Source organism: Mustela nigripes, chromosome 7 (assembly GCF_022355385.1).
Source record: "Mustela nigripes isolate SB6536 chromosome 7, MUSNIG.SB6536, whole genome shotgun sequence".
NCBI lineage: Eukaryota > Metazoa > Chordata > Mammalia > Carnivora > Mustelidae > Mustela > Mustela nigripes.
In genome coordinates, this window is record NC_081563.1 from 22,095,801 (window position 1) to 22,115,421 (window position 19,621).

General features: G+C 40.8%; 1 protein-coding gene across 1 annotated transcript in view; it reads left to right on the forward strand.

The window, feature by feature from the left end:
• SLC4A1AP (solute carrier family 4 member 1 adaptor protein) overlaps window positions 1–15,970 on the forward strand; it is a 34,287-nt gene extending 18,317 nt beyond the window's left edge. Inside the window, exons 6-14 of the mRNA XM_059405348.1 lie at window positions 1,071–1,231; window positions 2,430–2,499; window positions 3,087–3,273; window positions 6,620–6,731; window positions 8,516–8,750; window positions 10,514–10,600; window positions 11,894–11,961; window positions 13,365–13,434; window positions 15,633–15,970. Of these exons, the coding sequence (XP_059261331.1) occupies window positions 1,071–1,231; window positions 2,430–2,499; window positions 3,087–3,273; window positions 6,620–6,731; window positions 8,516–8,750; window positions 10,514–10,600; window positions 11,894–11,961; window positions 13,365–13,434; window positions 15,633–15,682 (1,040 nt within the window). The 3' untranslated portion in view covers window positions 15,683–15,970. The remainder of the gene's footprint in view (window positions 1–1,070; window positions 1,232–2,429; window positions 2,500–3,086; window positions 3,274–6,619; window positions 6,732–8,515; window positions 8,751–10,513; window positions 10,601–11,893; window positions 11,962–13,364; window positions 13,435–15,632) is intronic.
• Window positions 15,971–19,621: the final 3,651 nt, after the last annotated feature.

Here is a 19,621-nt window from a genome sequence, read left to right on the forward strand (position 1 = left end):
CGAAGGCAGAGGCTTAACCCACTGAGCCACCCAGGTGCCCCTAATTTGTATTTTTTAATTATTAAAACGTGTTTAACATCTTTAAAAATTGTTTTGGCCATTTATATTTCTTTTTCTGAACTGCTTTCATTATCCTTATAAAAATTTTTGGAATGGGACGCCTGGGTGGCTCAGTTGGTTAAGCAGCTGCCTTCGGCTCAGGTCATGATCCCAGCGTCCTGGGATCGAGACCCACATCGGGCTCCTTGCTCCGCAGGGAGCCTGCTTCTCCCTCTGACTCTGCCTTCCACTCTGTCTGCCTGGGCTCGCTCTCACTCTCTCTCTCTTACAAATAAATAAATAAAAATCTTTATAAAAAAATTTTTTTTTTGGATTATTCGCCTTTTCCTTATCTTTTTCCTTTTTTACTGATTGGTTTTTGGGAACTTCTTGCTCATTAAATAAATTAGCCCTTTGTTTTAATTCTTTTATTGTGGTAAAATATACATAATATAAAATTTACCACTGTAAGCATTAAATGTATTAAATACATTCACATTGTTGTACAACCATCACTAGTACCCCTCTCAAAAGTTTCTTATACCCACTGAAAGCTAACTTCTCATTCTTCCTTCCTCCATCCCCTGGTAATTACCATTCTACCTTCTGTTTCTGTGAATTGGGCTACTCCAGTTAACTCTAAGTGGAATCCTGTGTGCCTGGCTTATTTTACTTAGCCTAATGTCTTCCAGGTTTAACCCTTTGTTTGTATATGTAGTTTGACAGCTTGTTGGGTCTTGCAGTACTGATAGTGATTTTTAAAAATTTTTAAAAATATTTTATTTATTTATTTGACAGAGGGAGAGATCATAAGAGGGCAAAAAGGCAGGCAGAGAGAGAGAGGAGGAAGCAGGCTCCCCACTGAGCAGAGAGCTGGACGTGGGGCTTGATCCTGGAACCCTGAGATCATGACCTGAGCCGAAGGCAGAAGCTAATCCACTGAGCCACCCACGCACCTCTGATAGTGATATTTTAAGCTGCTTATCTACTTGTCTCTTTTTTCTTTTTTTACCATTTATTTTATCTCCTAGTATCTCGGAAAAGGAAAGCCAAGAACTGGGAAGATGAAGACTTTTATGATAGTGATGATGACACCTTTCTTGATAGAACCGGCCTGGTTGAAAAGAAGCGTCTGAACCGAATGAAAAAAGCTGGGAAGATAGATGAGAAGCCAGAGACCTTTGAATCATTGGCAAGTTTTATTTATAGAAGTAGCTGTGGTAGTTTAATTTTTAAATAAGATATTATTCAAATTTGTTTTATAATTATAATTTTTAAAGCAGTAGCATTGAAATCTGGTCTGAAATATGACTTTCTTGATTTATTTTATTTTATTTTTAAAGATTACTTATTTATTTATTTGACAGAGAGAGAGAGAGAGATCACAAGTAGACAGAGCAGCACGTGGGTGGTGCGGGAAGCCAGCTCCCTGCGGAGCAGAGAGCCCGATGTGGGGCTCCATCCCAGGACTCTGAGATCATGACCTGAGCTGAAGGCAGAGGCTTAACCCACTGAGCCACCCAGGCACCCCAACTTTCTTGATTTTAAATTTGATAGTAACAAGAGTATTACCCAAGTTGGAAAATATTTGGCTTGCTGCTAGAGACTCTGTCCACCTGTAGGTGGATATTGATGCATGAATGAGCATTCTTTGGATACTATGTTAAAACTACGAAAAGAAAGGAAAAAGTTCCAAATTGGGCCATTCTGAGGTGAAATCAACTTTAGACTTTTGGCAGTCAAGAATTGTGAAAGGAATTTTGAGGAGTATAGTTTGGTAATAGTCTTAAACTATATATCCTTCATGAAACCATCACAAGTTAGCCTGTGTTTTCACTATATATTTTTTTTTTTTAAAGATTTTATTTATTTATTTGACAGACAGAGATCACAAGTAGGCAGAGAAGCAGGCAGAGAGAGAAGGAAGCAGGCTCCCTGCTGAGCAGAGAGCCCGATGCGGGACTCGATCCCAGGACCCTGAGATCATGACCTGAGCCGAAGGCAGCGGCTTAACCCACTGAGCCACCCAGGCGCCCGTGTTTTCACTATATTAAGTAACATTCAGAGAGCTTTAAAACATTACCCAACATCTGTTTTTTTGATTCATCAATGAAAACAAATGCCTTGAGTTCTTTCTTTTGAGTAATGTCAAGTCTGTATTCTATACATATATTTTGTTTAATTCTGTGTTAATTCAGAAGCTAACTCAATTCAGATTAATAAATACATGAAAATTGTTAACTCCATAAGATGCAGATTCAACTGGAAATTCTAAATGCATCCTCTTAAACCTTGTAACAATAATGAAAATAAGAAGAGGAAGACAGAAAAGCTACCATGTTTTGAAAGAAGAAAAACATTTGCTGACCCTGTTAATTTGGGTGTTACAGGTTGCAAAGTTAAATGATGCTGAAAAGGAACTCTCTGAAATTTCTGAGAAACTGAAAGCCTCAAGCAAAGGTAAGTTAATGATCCATTAAATAAGTTTATAGTAGGCATCTGCCTTATGTAGTGCCCTCTGCCAGCACTGAGGCTAGTTAATAAGATACAGACCTTGGAACCTTTCTAAGGAGCAACACAGCATCTTAGTATTAGAAAGAACACTATAAATTATTTCATTTAAACTCTGTGTAATAGATGAGGAAAATGAAGCCCAATGAGGCAAAATGATGTCCCAAGGTCTTCAAGCTATAACCTGTTTTCTTATTCCCAATATGAGTAATGTTCTCTGACCAGTTTTATGTGAGTGACTTTTTTTTAAAAGATTTATTTGTTTTTTTTTGAGAGGGAAAGAGTATGCAGCAGGGGAGGAGGGCAGAGGGAGGAGAGTGAGAATCCCAAGCAGACTTCCTGCTGAGTGTGGAGCCTGAAACAGGGTTGATCTCACGGCCCTGAGATCATGACCTGAGCCAGAATCAAGAGCTGGACACTCGACTGACTGAGCCACCCAAGCGCCCCTGTTAGTGACTTTTCTCTGGAAACTTTGGCTGAATTTTAAAAGATTTGAGGCCATTTTTCTGAACATATATTATTCCTTTCTTGGACAGCCCTGTCAGAGTCACCATCTCAGGACTCTTTAGAGGCATTTATGTCAGAAATGAAATCCGGGAGTGCATTGGATGGTGTGTCCCGGAAGAAACTTCACCTGAGAACTTTTGAACTGAGGAAAGAACAACAGAGACTTAAGGGATTGATAAAAATTGTAAAGCCAGCAGAGATTCCAGAGCTGAAAAAGTAAGTCTTAGTTATACTTGAAATTTTAAATAAGCATGTTTGCATAGATAACATTTTGAATTATGTTATTTTCTTAATATTAGAGAATAGAAATAAAATATAAGAAACCTTTTAAAGCACAGGAGGCAGTGATTTCATAGAGTCTAAGCCATTTCCTTTGTGAAATACAGACTGCTGTAGGGTTTTATAGAAAACTACAGTGATTCCTCTTTCATTAGAAGGCTTTTTTTTTTTTTAATAAGATTTTATTTATCTGACAGAGAGTGAGAGAACACAAGCAGGGGGAGTGCAGAGGGAGAGGTGGGGGAAGCAGGCTTCCTGCTGAGCAGGGAGCTTGATGCAGGGCTCGATCCTAGGACCCTGGGATCATGACCTGGGCCGAAAGCAGACCCTTAACTGAGTGAGTCAGCCAGGTGCCCCAAGGCTCTGAATTTTTTACTTAATCTTTTAATGCAGAGTAAATTTCTTTAAAAAGCAACATGCCAAAAGGCTGATTTTGGTAATATATAAAGACCTTGAATAAGTGGACAACCATCTACCAAAGAGAAAAATGGGAAAAGGGTATCAACTGAAAGGCCACTGGAGAAGAAATACAAATAACTCTTAAATATATTTTTAAAAATGCTCTATATTGTTCATAAGAGAAATACAAATATAATAATGTAATAGCCATTTTAAAAAAAATATTTTTATTTATTTATTTGACAGAGATCACAAGTAGGCAGAGAGGCAGGCAGAGAGAGAGAGAGAGAGAGAGAGGAGGAAGCAGGCTCTCCGCCGAACAGAGAGCCTGATGCGGGGCTCGATCTCAGAACCCTGGGACCATGAGCCGAAGGCAGAGGCTTTAACCCACTGAGCCACTCAGGCGCCCCTGTAATGCCATTTTTTAATCTATGATTTTAAAGCCACAGATGAAAAAAATAAAAGTGCAGATTGTCATTTTTGCACCTGGTTTGTCATTCTTAAGAACCAGTTGATAACTTCAGTGTATTTAAATACCTTTGTAAAAAAATATCTTATTTATTTATCTGTTTGAGAAAGAGAAAGAGAGGGAACACAAGCAGGGGAGCAGCAGAGGAAGAGGGACAAGCAGGCGCCTAGCTTAGCACAGGGCCCGATCATGATCTGAACTGAAATCAAGAACTGGTTTCCCAATTGATTAAGCCACCCAAGAGCCCCTATACTTAAATTCTTTTTTTAAATATACTTAAATACTTTTAAAGTGGAATTTCTTCTTTTAAAATGGGGGAAGGCATAATCCCCTAAAGTTGATTTTATTAGTTAACTTTGATTTTGTGAAAATTATTGGAAGAAATTAACCTAAATCCATTTTTCTGAGTAATTTGTAAACAACATTTTGGGAATAGTTTTTCCCAGATTTAGCTAATGTTTGTGAGTGTGCAGATGTTTGTATGAGGTGTGTGTGTGTGTGTGTGTGTGTGTGTGAGAGAGAGAGAGAGAGAGAATAAGATCCAGTCTTTCAATTTGACAGTATTTTCAAATTTTGTTCTATGTGATATCAACAAATTTTGAAATCATTGAATAGGTTGCTATGGAAATGAGCGACTCCTAGTGAGCACAGTTCAGGTAGGCATCTCAAAAAGTGGTATTGCCTAGGTGGGATCACTCATGTATGAAGGCAAGTAACTCACTTAGGAAGTTTCTTGTTTTCTTTTGGCCTGTGCAGTCCTGTACAGCACCCAGTAGTCTCCTGTGATATTAAAATTAAATGAAATTAAAAATTCAGTTCTTCATTCAAGTTAGTCAGATTTCAAGTCCTCAATAGCCACTTGTGGCTAGTGGCTACTATATTGGACAGCACAGATGTAGAACATTTCCATTATCGCAGAAAGTTCTGTTTGGATGAGCTGCTATAAGTAGGCTCAGCATGGAGCCCAACTTGGGGCTTGAACTCAACCACCAAGATCAAGACCTCAGTTGACATCAAGACCTGAGCTGAGATCAAAAGTTGACCACTTAAACGACTGAGCCAGCAGGTGCCCCATGGACAGTGCTGTTTTAGATGGTCAGTAAGCATTAATGTAGCCCTTTACAAATGTGTACAAAACCTGTAATTTGATGCTAGGGGTGTTGCATAGATGAATATCTAGATATTGGGAGACACTTTTTTTTTATGGGGATATAAAGGTAAAATGTTCCTGGAGCCCTTGATCATCTGTACAAAAAATTAATCCCCAAATTACTAGCAGTTTTATTAAAAGATTGATGTGTAGTTTGGATATTTCATGCAGTGATTCGTAGGTCAGTCCACAAAGGCTGTCATCCAAGTGGTATTTCATTTACTGATAGTGAGGAGGGGCGTTAACACTCAAGTTAGACTCCCTGGCTTTCGCTCTCAGCTGTATGAATTATTTTTGGGCATTTAGAGGCAAGTTATATAGTTCCTTTGATCCTTGCTTCCTCATCTGTAAATTAGAAGTACTATTGATGTTGAAAAATGACATGAATAGGGGTGCCTGGGGCTCAGTCAGTTGGGCATCCGACTCTTGGTTTCTTGGTTTTGGCTTGGGTAATGATCTTCGGGTCATGGAATCAAGCCCCACATTGGGCTCTGTGCTTGGCAGGGAGGCTTGGGATTCGCTCTCTCGCTCTGCCCCCCCACCTCCCCCCACTCATGGGCTCTCTTTCTCGCTCATTAAATAATATCCTTAAAAAGGGAAAAATGACATGAATAGCACTTGACAAAGTGCTGGCCTATGTGTATTATTATTGTCATCATTGTCCTATTTCTGTTATACCTAGCAGCTATTTGTAACATTGTATTTGTGGAGAAAGGATGAAAACTCCTGAGGCATAGTTCAGGGTAAACAAATAACAGTGAGTTTTATTCTAACCAAAATCTTTTCCCTTGGTAAGTCATCCCTGTGAGAGGGCTATGTCAGTGTCCTCTAGAGCCTCCCCTCTTGCTGTGTGTGTGTCTGCTTAGTTTTTCCTCCCTTTCCTACTTTAGATCCTGGCCTTTAGATGTATGTACCTTTTTCCTCCTCTTCTTGAGGATTGAACTTCCAAACTTTCTACCTAACACCTTTCTCCCCGACCCAAGCAGCTCTTGATTGTGATCCCGTCCTCTGCCTTTTCATTTCCGTGGGGTGTCTTTGCTTGTCCTCCAGACCAGCCAAGCTATTTATTGGAACTGAAAAATATCTGTGTTGCTCTTGACTTTGTCCGTGGATACCAGAATCTTCCTGAAGCCTTTGGGGATGGGCTGTGAAGGATAGTATTTGGCAAAGGGTCTTTAAAGCCAGGCACGCAGGATTCTTCTGGTGTTTTGGATAAAATCTTGGCCTCACCGGAATAGATGTGTATAATTGTTCTTTCTTCTTAGGACTGAAAGTCAGGCTACAGATGTGGAAAACAAAGCTAAAAAGCTTACATTGCCTCTCTTTGGTGCCATGAAAGGAGGAAGCAAATTCAAATTAAAAACGGGAACAGTAGGGGTAAGTTGTGGGTCATAGTGTTAAACTTTCGCTCTTCAGTCAGTTTGCATGTAACTAATTTGTACATTGAACATCAGTTTATTAATTTGTGATGAATGTTGCATTTAAGAAATGTCTTTTTTCCAGGTGGGTAGATAGTGTAACATTTGTACTCGGCTAACATTTGTTAGTCATGTAGTCCCTGCACCTGGCCCTGCCATTTGGCGTTCAATCCCTCTAACACTTTGTGATGTGTGGGAATTACCACCTCTCACAGGTGAGGAAACAGTGTCAGAGAGGTTAAATATGAGGTCACATCATCATTAAGTGATTACTAGACTGGCAATCAAATCCAGGTCCTCTGTTCTTGAGTTTTGTGATCTTTCTACTGTCCTCTAGCACTTCACTGGTGAATGTTTCCTTTGCATACATCCCTCTTTACAGATTCAGCTTTTAAAAGGTCTTATCACCTAAAGAGCAGAACCTTGTGTGTTAGCGTGCGAGGGCTGCCCTAACCAAACACCACAGACTGGGTAGCTTAAAAGACAGAAATTTAATTTTCTAACAGATCTGGAGCCTGGGTCCAAGATCAGCATGCCTTGGTTTGGAGATGGCTGCCCTCTTCCTGCATCTTCCTGGGGTCTTCCCTGTGTGTACTTGCACCCGTGGGGTCGCCCGCTCCTCTTACAAGAAACCAGCCATCTTGGGTTAGGGCCTCAGTCTAACTGCTTTCTTTTAACTTACCTCTTTAAAAATTTTATCTATAAATATGTTTACATTCTGAGGTACTAGGGGTTAGGACTTCAACATACGAATTTTGTGGGGACAGAATTCAGTCCTCAGGACCTTGAATTAGGGAAAACTGCCCTCTGGTGGCAGAAGCCTGAAGTCTCAGGTTCACCTGAGAGGCAGGCTTTTCTGTGAGGGTGAGGGGAGAGGAGGTGCTTATGTTTAGTTAGAGGAAAAACTTTACTAAAAAAGCTCTCTAAAGAGGTTTACTGAATTCAATCCTATATTTAAGAAATGATATGCCCAACATATACTTTGGTATCTCTCCATTCCTTAAGCTTCAATCAACCTTTTCTTTTTCTAATAATTTTATTAAAAGGTTTTGATTAGAATATTTGGCTTTATTCAAGAAATGTCTTCAGGTGGCGCCTGGGTGGTACAGTCGGTTGAGCATCCAACTCTTGGTTTCAGCTTAGGTCATGATCTCAGGGTTGTGAGATCGAGCCCCAGGTCAGGCTCCTAGCTCAGTGCAGAGTCTGCCTGAGATTCTCTCCCTCTCCCTTTGCCCCTCCCCCTGCTCTCTCTCTGTCTCTAAAATAAATAAATAAATCTTAAAAAAAGAAATGTCTTCAGGATCTATTTTACTGATTTACATGTCTCATTTCTTTGAAATTGTGTTAAATCTAAAATGAAAAAGCTGTACAAATGATCTGTTTCTTAGAAATGTGTGTCTGTTACCCCTGGAAGATTTTGTAATGAATTAAGATCCTTTAACACCATGAGGGGTGACAAGACAGAATTCCTGCAGCTGGCACCTGCAATAGATGTTAGTTCCCACAAGCTGTTTCAAGTGTCCCATACTTAATATTCTTTTGATCCTAGAAACTCATAGAGGTATGTGTTAAACGTCCATAGATGGGCAAAATCTCATGTGCAAGTCCTCCCTCCAGCATAATTCTGCAGGGTTCATCAGTCTAGAGAGGTTAGACATTTCATATATTTAGCTTAATCTCCTTGAAGAGATTTGTCTCTGTCATTATGTAGCAGTGTTTGTTCATGATTTGTTTCTTTCATAGAAGTTACCCCCTAAGCGTCCAGAACTCCCTCCAGCTCTATTGAGAATGAAGGATGAGCCCGAAGTAGAAGAGGAGGAGGAGGAAGAGGACGAGGAGGGGGAAAAGGAGGGAGATGAAAGGGGGAAAATGGAAGCTGGAAGCAGTAGGCTGCAGCACGAGACAGAGCCAGAAGATGCAGTGCAGGAAGTGAGGCCTCCCACTGACTTCACCTGTTCTAAAGAGACAAAAGCCCATGGTAATATTTTTCTCCTTCTTCCTGTGCTGTTCAGTGGGGCGTCTGCATTGATTGCGCTTAGGTTTGGAAAGCAAAACCAGTTCTTGGTTGTGTATTTTGACTTTGTGGCACTTTATGGTATGGGATACAGCTGACTCTGGAAACATACTTTTTTGGTCTTTCTTGGACTATTTGTCATTATTTATCCTCATTGCAGAGCAAGAGCAGGTATTTCCAGTCTATTCCAGAATTATGGAACATTGAAAGCTGTGGAATCTGAAACCACAGCTGCTGTGGAACAGCCCAGAGCTGCTACCATTGTGTGATTGGTGGGCAGTAGAAGAGGGTGCATGATGGGGCCTGATCAAGTAGTCTCAGGGTAAACCTCCCCTTGGTCATTATTTTCCCCATCCCTAAAACAGAGACTAAGCATCACACTTCTTAGGAAGCATAGTGCCTTATTCATCTTTTTGTCCATGGTACCTAGCGGAAAACCTGGCACACCATACTCACCCACCTTAGCCAGGATTTGACGGCAAATGACAAAAGAGGGAAGTGATTGGTTTGCAAATATGTTTTCTTCTGATTATGAGGAAGGTGTATTCATTTTTAGAAACTTTGGCTTACACATAAAAGTCCAAAGAAGAAAAGGGAAATCTCCTGCAGTCTCACACCCAGATATCATTGTTCATCTTTTCAGTATCTTGTCCCTTGTCAACTGCAGGAGTTACTTTCCTGCAGGGTGGCCAACCCGTCTGGCATTGTTAAGACTTCACAGAAAATAGGGCGCATGAGGAAAAACAGAACAAAAACCGACATGAAATATGCATGGGAATGCATGCATGCATGCATGTTGCTTCCAAAACAAACCTGGCTTATCATCATAAAGGCCAGGCCTGGTATGGAGGCCTTTTCTTGAATCATTCTTAGTTGTTTCAGAAAGAAACGTTTCTGATTTTTCATCTGTGAAGAGCTCTTTTGTTTTTGCATGCTCCTTTGTTTAGTTACTGGCAAAATGCTTAGCCTTTTCAAACAAGGTACTTACACATACTTTTTTTGTGAGTCCAATCTTTGATCCATACCTTGTGAGGGTGGCGTATAAACAGATTAGTAGGAGGCCGAGCAATAAGGATTGTATTTATTTTGTTCAGGGACCACAAGAAATATGTGTATAAAAATAGCAGATTTTAAAATTTGGTAAAGACACATTACTGAGTAAATCTGCAGTTGATTAGGGATTACTCTAGGCCTCTGTTAGGATTGTATTGTATATGCTGTTTTATAACCTATTTTTTTCGATGTCTTAAAATACTCTTTTAAAATGTGGAGTCAAATGAGGAGCACAGTGGTCCATCACATGCTGGTGCCGTGATTTATTTAATCACCCCCTATTGTTAGACCTGAACATAATTTATTATTTTTGCTATCCTAAACATATTGCATATATAATAAATCTTCGTACTCATCTCTGATTGTGTTCTTTGAATATGTTCCTGGAAATAGAATTTCTAGACCAAGGAATATGTACATTTTTAAGGCTTTTGGTAAGTAGTGCTGAAAAGTTTTAACTCCGAGTTGGCCAGTTTTTAAAGTGGAAAATTGATTTCTCTGTTAAACATATGGAGGCACATTTTTTGGAAAATCTAATTAAGGTTATTGAAGCTAATGATAGTAAAGCTGGATGATTATGTATTTATGTAGCTTTTCTTGCTTTTGTTTTTGTTTTCTTGGTTCCCCATTATGAATTAAATAATAACAATATGCTCTGGTTCTGCATTTTATAGAAAACATGTCTCAACTCAGCCAAGAGGAACAGAATAACGATTATCAAGAGATTAGAGAAACAGCTGCATCATGTGAGGAACCCTCAGGCAAGTAGTGCAGCCAGCTCCATTGCTGCTCTGCATACAAGCAAGCAGCTGGTGTCAGAGAGGAGGGGTTGGCGGCTGAGCTGAGGCAGCACAGAGAGCGGCCTTTTAGACACTGGGTAGGTGCTCTGCCAGGACCCTGAACAGAACTGGAATACATGAGAGGTTATGTTTGGTGCCATCCCATTTGCCTTTCTTAATTCCTTTTCTGCTTCCTGGGGTTTCGTCTCCTGATCTGCAAAATTCCTAGTGCTTTTGCGCTTCCCTCTGCCCATGCAAAGCCCTCCGCAGCTTTTCATCTCCCAGAGATGAATCTGCTTATCATGGGAGCAATTCCAAAACTATTAAGGTAAATTGGTTGAAAGATTGGCCTTTCAAATGCCTCGTTTGGGGGCACCTTGGTGGCTTAGTTGGTTGAATGTCTGACTCTTGGTTTCAGCTCAGGTCATGATCCCATGGGTTGTGGGTTTGAGCCCTCCATTGGGCTCTCCGCTCAGCACAGAGTCCATTGGAGATTATCTCTCTCTGTCCCTCCCTTCACTCGTGTGCTCTCTCAAATAAATAACCTTTATTTATTTATTTATTTAAAGATTGTATTTATTTCTTTGGCAGAGAGAGAGCACAAGTAGGCAAAGAGAGGGTGAGAAGCAGGCTCTGCTGAGCAGAGAATGGGACACAGGGCTTGATCCCAGGACTTTGGGCCAAAGGCAGACACTTAACTGACTAAACCACCCAGGTGCCCCAATAAATAACCTTCAGGGAAAAAAAAAAAGGATTGTTTTTCTACTGTTCTAACTATAACAGTTGAACTGTAGAATGGTAAAATCAACCCCATTTTTCTTTCCCTTTTCAAATGGTGTGATTATATTCAAGCTTGTAGAACAGCCTTAGGATTGAAAACTAGAGTTATTAGCAGAGAGGAAATTCTCTTAAGATAGTCTTTATAGTAGAAGGATTTTTTTTTTTTTTTTTAAAGATTTTGTTATTTATTTATTTGACAGAGAGAGAAATCACAAGTAGAGAGGCAGGCAGAGAGAGAAGGAGAAGCAGGCTCCCTGCTGAGCAGAGAGCCCAAGGTGGGCCTCAATCCCAGGACCCTGAGATCCTGACCTGGGCAGAAGGCAGAGGCTTAACCCACTGAGCCACCCAGGCGTCCCTATAATAGAAGGAATTTTTGAGAATTTGATGGTTACGTGCTTTTTTCCATTTTTATAATGATCTCTTAGGGGGAATTTTTTTCTGTTTTACTTATTCTGAAATAGCTGTTGCCTCTTGCTTTTCTTTTTCTCAAATTAGCATCAAAGAATGAACATCAGAAAAACAGAGATGAATTGAAAAAAAAGAAAGCTCCCGGTCCAGGCAAAGTAAGTACTTTAGCCGTAATCTTCACCTCTCTAGAAGTAAAAATGAATCCCTTTGTCATGGGATTAGAAGAGTGAATTTTTAGGGATTGTCTTAGCAGAGTTCCCAATTGCCTAATACTCACTCTTTTAGAAGTCTGGGCTCTCTTTTATTTCTGAATTTTTATGTTTTCAATTCTCTATTCTTGTCTCCATCCATACTGTTCCCTATAACTCTGCATATACCTCTTTGATTAATTTGTGAATCTTTGTTCATATCCTTTTATGCCATACAAAGACATTTGAATAGTATATTTTTATTTGACTATTTTTATTACGTAGAAGATAGAATGTAATATTCTACATTCTACATCAGGATTTATTATTTTTTAACCTATTGTGGAAATCACTGTGTATCAGTTTACCAAGAGCTTCCTACTGTATGGATGTACTCAACTTAGCCAGTTCCCTACAGGTGGACACGTGGGTTGTTTCTAATCTTTTACTATAACAGTGCCATAATGAATAATCTTGTGTATGCATAATTTTATGTGGCTATAGTAAGTTCCCCAAAGTGGGATTGCTAGATTGTGTCAGGAGGTCCCCAGGACACCCAGGCTAGGTCATTCACAGGAGTCCTCACAGGACTCAGCCTGTGGTAGTACTCATAGCTACGATGTACTAGAGTAAAGGATACCAAGTACAGTCAGCAAAGGGAAAAGGCACAAGGGGCAAAGTCTGAGGAAACCAGGCATAAGCTTCCAAGAGTCCTTTTCCACTGGAGTCACATAAGACGTGTTTAATTGCCCTAGCAATGAGTTGTGACATCTTATGAAATGTTGCTAACCAGGGAGGCTCATTAGACACTCAGTGCCCAAGATTTTTATTGGGGACTGATCACCTAGGCACCTCCTGCATGTCATGCCCCCAAATTCTGTTCTCCCAGAAGAAAAATAGATGTTTAGCACAAACCATATTGTTTTTATAGACAATTTAGGCACAGTGACACTTTTATCAGGGTAGTAGGAACCTTCCTGAAATCCAGGTCCCCAGATACCAGGCGAGGGGCCAGCCTTAAAACAGGCCTTTCAAAGGATAGTCAGTCTTGCCCTGTTAACTCTTTTCTGCACCTAGATCAAAAGACAAATGCCAAATTTCCCTCTATGTGGGTTATACCATTAGAACTCATACCTCTGTTAACAGTCCCTTTTAGAAAACATCACTTCACTCTCACTGACTAAAAATCAGTTTGTTGAGACTTTATGAGAAAAAGTCAAGGTTCAGAGAGAGTGTGTTCCACCATTTTTTGGGTTACTTATGTCAAGGTAATTAATGGAAGCTTTTCCCTTAGTTTTTATTTGCTGACAGGTATAGGGACAATAGAGTTAGGTTATTTTATTCAAAAGAATTTTATCTTTTCTTTGTAGCTTCCAGCAACACTTTCCTCCAAATATCCAGAAGATGACCCAGACTACTGTGTGTGGGTCCCACCTGAAGGTAGATTGTTTTTATTACTTTTCTTCTCTTCTGAGACTTATTTATTTATATTTCTGAATAGGTAATGCATGTTTAAGGTTCAAAATAAAGGTGTTGTAAGAGTATGTAGTGGGATAGGGCACCAGGTAGTGTAGTCAGTTAAGTGTTCAACCCTTGATTTCGGCTCGGGTTGTGATCTTAGGGTCATGAAATCGAGCCCCGTGTTGGGCTCCTCACTCAGTGCAAAGTCTGTTTGGGATTCTCTCTCCTTCTGCCCCTCCCACCGATTGACTCAGCATGCTCTCTTTCTTTCTCTAAAATAAATAGGGGCGCCTAGGTGGCTTGAGCTAACTTTTGCTCAAGTCATGATCTCAAGGTCCTCAGATCAAGCCCCCTGTCTGGCTCCCTGCTCAGCAGGGAGTCTGCTTCTCCCTCTCCCCCTACTGCTTCCCCTGCTCATGCTCTCTCGCTCTCTCTCTCTCTCTCAAATAAATAAGTAATCTTTGAAAAAAAAAAAATCTTAAAAAAAAAAGCATGTAGTGGGAATGTTCTCCCTTCTAGGGAAACAGAGTAAAAGATCTAAAGAGACATATCAATCAAATACAGTTTGTAGGTTCTGCTTGAATCCTTATTTGAACAAACAACTATTAAAAAAAATATACACCAGTCAGATAATTTTGAACACTAGCCAGATGTGTGATGATACTAGAAAATTATTAATTATTTTAAAATGTGGATGATGTTATGTTTTTTAGAAAAAGTCCTTATCTTCTAGGACTGTGTACAGAAGTGTTTACAAACGGAATATCTGGGATGTGCCTTAAGATAATCCTGTAGAAGTAGAGGATGAGGGAGCATGGAGGGGGTAATGTCACATATTGTTGTTGTAGCTGGGTGATGAGTATATGGAGATTCATTACTTTTTTTTTTTTTTTTAACTTCTGCATGTCTTTTGCATTTTCTTTAAAGGTTTTAAAACAACTACTACTGGCTCTGCTTTAGCTACTTGGTGTTTTCCTCTAAAGCAAGCGAAATATCATCTTGTGACTTCTTATATATGTCACATAAAATGCTTGTATGAGCAATTAAATACATAATATTTCACCATTGTTTTTACACAAATAGAAGCATATTCTTTTTTTTTTTTTTAAAGATTATATTTATTTATTTGGCAGAAATCACAAGTAGGCAGAGAAAGGGAGAAGCAGGCTCCCTGCTGAGCAGAGAGCCTGATGCGGGGCTCGATCGCAGGACCCTGAGATCATGACCTGAGCTGAAAGCAGAGGCTCAACCTTCTGAGGCACCCAGGTGCCCCTAGAAGCATATTCTATATCTTGCTGTTCCGCACTTAACACTATATGGAGATCCTCCCATAGCTATTTATAGATTCCTTCCTTCCTTCCCTCCCTACCTCCTGTCCTTCCTTGTAGCATAGTTCTTTTTTATGGTACAGATAATACCTTTACTTATTTATTCCTTCAATTTTCCTTCAACGAATATTTGCTGTACTTCCAGTTCCTTCAATGAATATTTGCTGTATTTTCAGTTTTGCCATCATAGACAACTCTGCATGGAGGAGAGGGGTTTGGGGGCTGGGGTAACTGGGTGATAGACATTAAGGAGGGCACATGATGTAACAAGCGCTGGGTATTAAATAAGACTGATGAATCACTGACCTCTACCTCTGAAACTAATAATACACTGTATGTTAATTAATTGAATTTTAAAAAAATTCTGCAATGAGCAACTTCTAACATAATACTTTTACAAGTATAGAGGTGCATATGTAGAAAAAAATCATGAAAGTTAACATGCTGGATCAAAGGCTGTAAACATTTTTAAGACATTGTAAATTGCATTCTGTCGAGAGGATACAGCTTATGTTCATACTTAACACTCTTAAGGTAATATATGAGATGCTTGTTTCCCATGTGCTCATCACAAGTTGCTTTTTCTATGGATCAGGTTTCTAATATATTCGTAGTTAATAGAAATTTTAGAAATTTTGTTACTAGAAATGTTTGCTTTTTATTGGCTAATAAATAAGGGTAGAAATGAAAAGAGGACCGTATTTTGAAACCGTATGCAAAAAGGCGGAGTTGTAGAATAGAAAAAACCTCTTTTGTCTGTTTTACTTTTTAGCCCACTGATATCTGGGTATCTTTTCCCTCCCGAATTTAGGAAATTGAATGTGTTTCTTTATTTATACTCTGATCTAGGGCAAAGTGGAGATGGCAGGACCCATCTGAATGACAAGTATGGCTATTGACTGCTTCAGAATCCTAAAAGAAGACCTTGTGGACCATGTGACATGGGATATGTAGGGTCCTATATCAAGTTGAATGTCCAGAGAAGGAGTTCAGGTGACCTTTTGTAAAATCTGGTGACTGGCCTTTTCTTTCATGGCTCCCTAAATTTATCTACTCATCTGATTCTCTTGAATTTGGCATTTATTTTTTAAAGTGTTTGTGTTTGTATGTAAAAAGAAACGACACAGTTTGAGAATGGGTAAAGTGAGAGACATAACCCTATTAAAAGAGAAGGTGAAGATGTGTCATGTTTGCTTAAGACCACGATGTCTTTCATTAAGTTTTAGGAACTGTGCTTCTCCTGAGGAATGGGGTGCTTCTGGCAGTTAGACTCTAGACTTCACTGATATGGCCTTCTCAAATAAGTGGTGAAATATGAGGTCACGCCACAGTGTGGCTCTGGGTGTCCCCTGTCATTCCTGGAACTAAATGTAGATACAGAATGGGGCTTCCTACTCCCTCTTAGTATAACCTTGTGCCAGGTTTGATAACAGACCCTGATTTATCAGGACACAGGTCAGGATCATAGTATACCTTGTGCACTCAGGCATCAGTCCTGATAAAAACTCAGTCCTTTCAATGTCCTGGACTCTGACCAGTCAGATTAGTCACTCCTTCTCCTGTGGAAAGGTGCAAATAGGGTCATAGAATGAAAAGCTGGAAGTGTTTTGCCCAGTGTGGGGCTTCTCACTTCTGTGGAGAGGAGACTAAAAGGTTTTCCTCTCTGGAAACACAAAGAAATGCAAGAAGTTGTCTTATATCCCACAGTGCACCCTCTTCCTCCGCAAACATTAATGAACGCCTCACTCCGCAGGGAATGAAGGCCTAAGAGTAGAAGCAAGGTGGTGAGTTTGTGGATTAGGCTGGAGGCAGACCCAGTGAGCAGGCAGGAGAAACGCTGTGGCCTAGCAAGAGAGTGGATGAGGGTGATGTTTTCCTTTTTTTATATACAGTATATATATATATATATATATATATATATATATATATATATATATTTTTTTTTTTTTTTTTCCTTCATTATATAGCATGCATGAAGTAGGCAGGGAACAGTAATGAGTAACTCCAATTACCCAGACAGATGTGGGAAGTCTGGTCTGCTGAAAGCGATGCCTTTCATTTCTCAAAAAACAATACCAATATTGGCATTATGAGAAACTACTATTTTGAGCTTCATTTAGACCAGCGGGGAAGAACTTGATGTAAGAGGTGACAGGAATCTGGAGGCAGAGTGACCATGCCATCTTGGTTTGAAACTGCAAAGGTCCAAGCCATGTCAGTGGCCTTCAAAGGTGAAACTCTTTATTCAAACAAAATCGTATGTGGGATCCTGAGGTTGAACAGGTAAAAATATATCTACTGTGGTTTAAATGTGGGCACAGAAGTGGGCTCGATAGATAAATCCCTGCATGCATCCTCTCCATCTCCCCTCGCGGCATTCCTTAGGAATCCTAATTTAGGAAGGCAGATTTCTAAGTGTTCTGGAGACACCCCCCCCCCCCCGAAAGCAAATAGGACTCTACTTGACAAAATAAAATAGATGTCACTTGTATAATTAACATCAGTGGTTGGTGGCCTTGATTGAAAAGATGTGTGCCGGAGTCTTAGCTCCCTTTACCAAATAGGAGACTTTGGGGACATGACTTAAATCTCCTGAGCCCCAGTTCTGTCTTGTGTGAAGAAGGGACAGTAATGCTTCCTGCTCTTTGAACCTCAGATTTGTTCTAAGGATCGAATGAGATAGTGTAGAGGGATGTGCTATAATAGGGCTTTGAGGGCATTAGTAGTTGTCCCTCACTACAAACAGGAGACAGATCCTGACCTGTGGGGCTGCCCCTCATTCATGAGGCAGGAGATGGGATGAAATCAGTGGTTCTCAACTATGGCTCTGATGTGATCCCTTTTAAGAGGTATTCCAGGTGAGATTTTTTTTTTTTAAGATTTTATTTATTTGACACAGAGAGAGAGAGATCACAAGTAGGCAGAGAAGCAGGCAGAGAAAGAGAGAGTGAAGCAGGCTCCCTGCTGAGCAGAGAGCCCGACTCGGGGCTCGATCCCAGGACCCTGGGATCATGACCCGAACCGAAGGCAGAGGCTTTAACCCACTGAGCCACCCAGGTGCCCCCATTCAAGGTGATTTTAATGTGCAGCCCAACCTGTACAGCGTGGTCAGCAAACCTTCTCCGTTACTGGCCAGGGACGCCAGGCTTTGCAAGCCCTGCAGTCCCTATCACAGCGACCCTACTGTGCCACTGGGGGGGCAAATGGCATAGGCAGTACACAAATGGATGAGTGGGGCTGTGTTCCAGTAAATATTCCTAAAAACAGGTGGCAGGCTTGATTTGGCCTGCAGGGTATCATTGGCCAACCCCTGCTCTAAGCTAATTCATCTTCAGGGTTCCATCTGGCTCAAGGTGTTTACAAGAACTTTAAAAAGTAATGTGTGCCTCAGTTAATGGATGTTTGAAAAGTTTCTATTCAAAAGGCTAATTATCCCCTCCTAGACAGGGAGGTTGCAGTTTTATGTTACCAGAAATCAAGGTAATCCAGTTTTATTTTCACAGAAAAGTAAGGTTTTTAGTCATACTGTTATAGCAAGAACACAGTCAGTTAACTAAAAGCAGGGTATCCCTGGTCAGCGGTCTTGGTCTCCCCAGGAGTTCTGTATCACCTCTGCCTTTATATGTAAAGAGCAGTGGAAAGCCATTTGGGTGTTAGTGATGGTGAAGGATCAGATTTGGGTTTTTAAAAATCCTGGAAGTTACAGGGTGGAGGAAGGAGGGACGAGGACAAGAGGATGCAGGAAGCCAGGTTAGAAGTCTGCTACAGAGTCCGGGTGAGAGATTGTGGCGGCTTGCACTAAGTAGAGATCGAGATGCAAGAGGTACATGGGTCCTAGCGGTATCTTGAAAAGTGGAACGGCTGAGACTGAGTGATGGGTCGGTGGGAGGAGGGGGTAGAGAAGAAAAGTTCTCAGAGGAGAAGAAAAGTTCAGTTTGGGACAAGTAGAGCTTGATGTCCCACTGAGACATCTAAATAAAGGTGTAAGGAAAGCAGGTGGATACAGGAGTCTGGATCGAAGGAGAGAAGGCTGGTGAGCAGTTGCTGTCTTCCACCATGTGAGCCTAGGAGTCCGGGCACAGTGGGTGAGGGGTTAAAGACCAGGAGGCAAGCAGGAAGTTTGCAGGCCAAGTCTTAGATAGCTGATTGCCCTTTCTTTGATTTGAGGGGCACTTTTTTTGGTATGGGTACTCATTTATTGGAGAAAAAAGGTAAAAAGTAGGTGTCACAGTGAGCAGCGTTCTAGAGAGAGAAAGTCAAGGATAAATATTTAACATTACAAGTCTCTTTGTCTGCTTTAGGAAATTTCTAAGGAGTTTGCATAGTGTCTGGTACATTTAAATGTTGAGTGCCTGCCTTAAGCATCTTCCCTGAAATTGCTGCAGTCTAGGATAGGAATTACGAAGCCTCATTGTCTCCTTGTAACCCAAGCCTTTACCAGTTACCACTTCATTGGAACTGGATGGAGTTAGCTCTTTTGGGAAATATGACACAATTCCCAACAAACTTTGAGGCTATTAGCCACCGCCTGGGCATCTGTTGCTTTACCACTGAAAAGCTGCCACCTTCCGGATAGGGTGTGACAAGTAGCCAGCAGCTGTGGCTGGCTTCCTGAAAGTGGGGACCAGAGGGAAGCTTGCCAGCCCAGCCCTGAGGTAGTCAAAAGCAGGAATCCAAGCCCCTGCCGGGGAGACTGTGTTCCCATACAGGGTTGGTCCAGCCCTGTTTGGACCCAACCAGGTTGGACAGACTGCTGGGAAATGACATAAAACTCTCCCTGACCTTTGGGAAGTGGGTCACAGCATTAAACTCCCGTGGTCTCTTCTGTGACAGGCTGC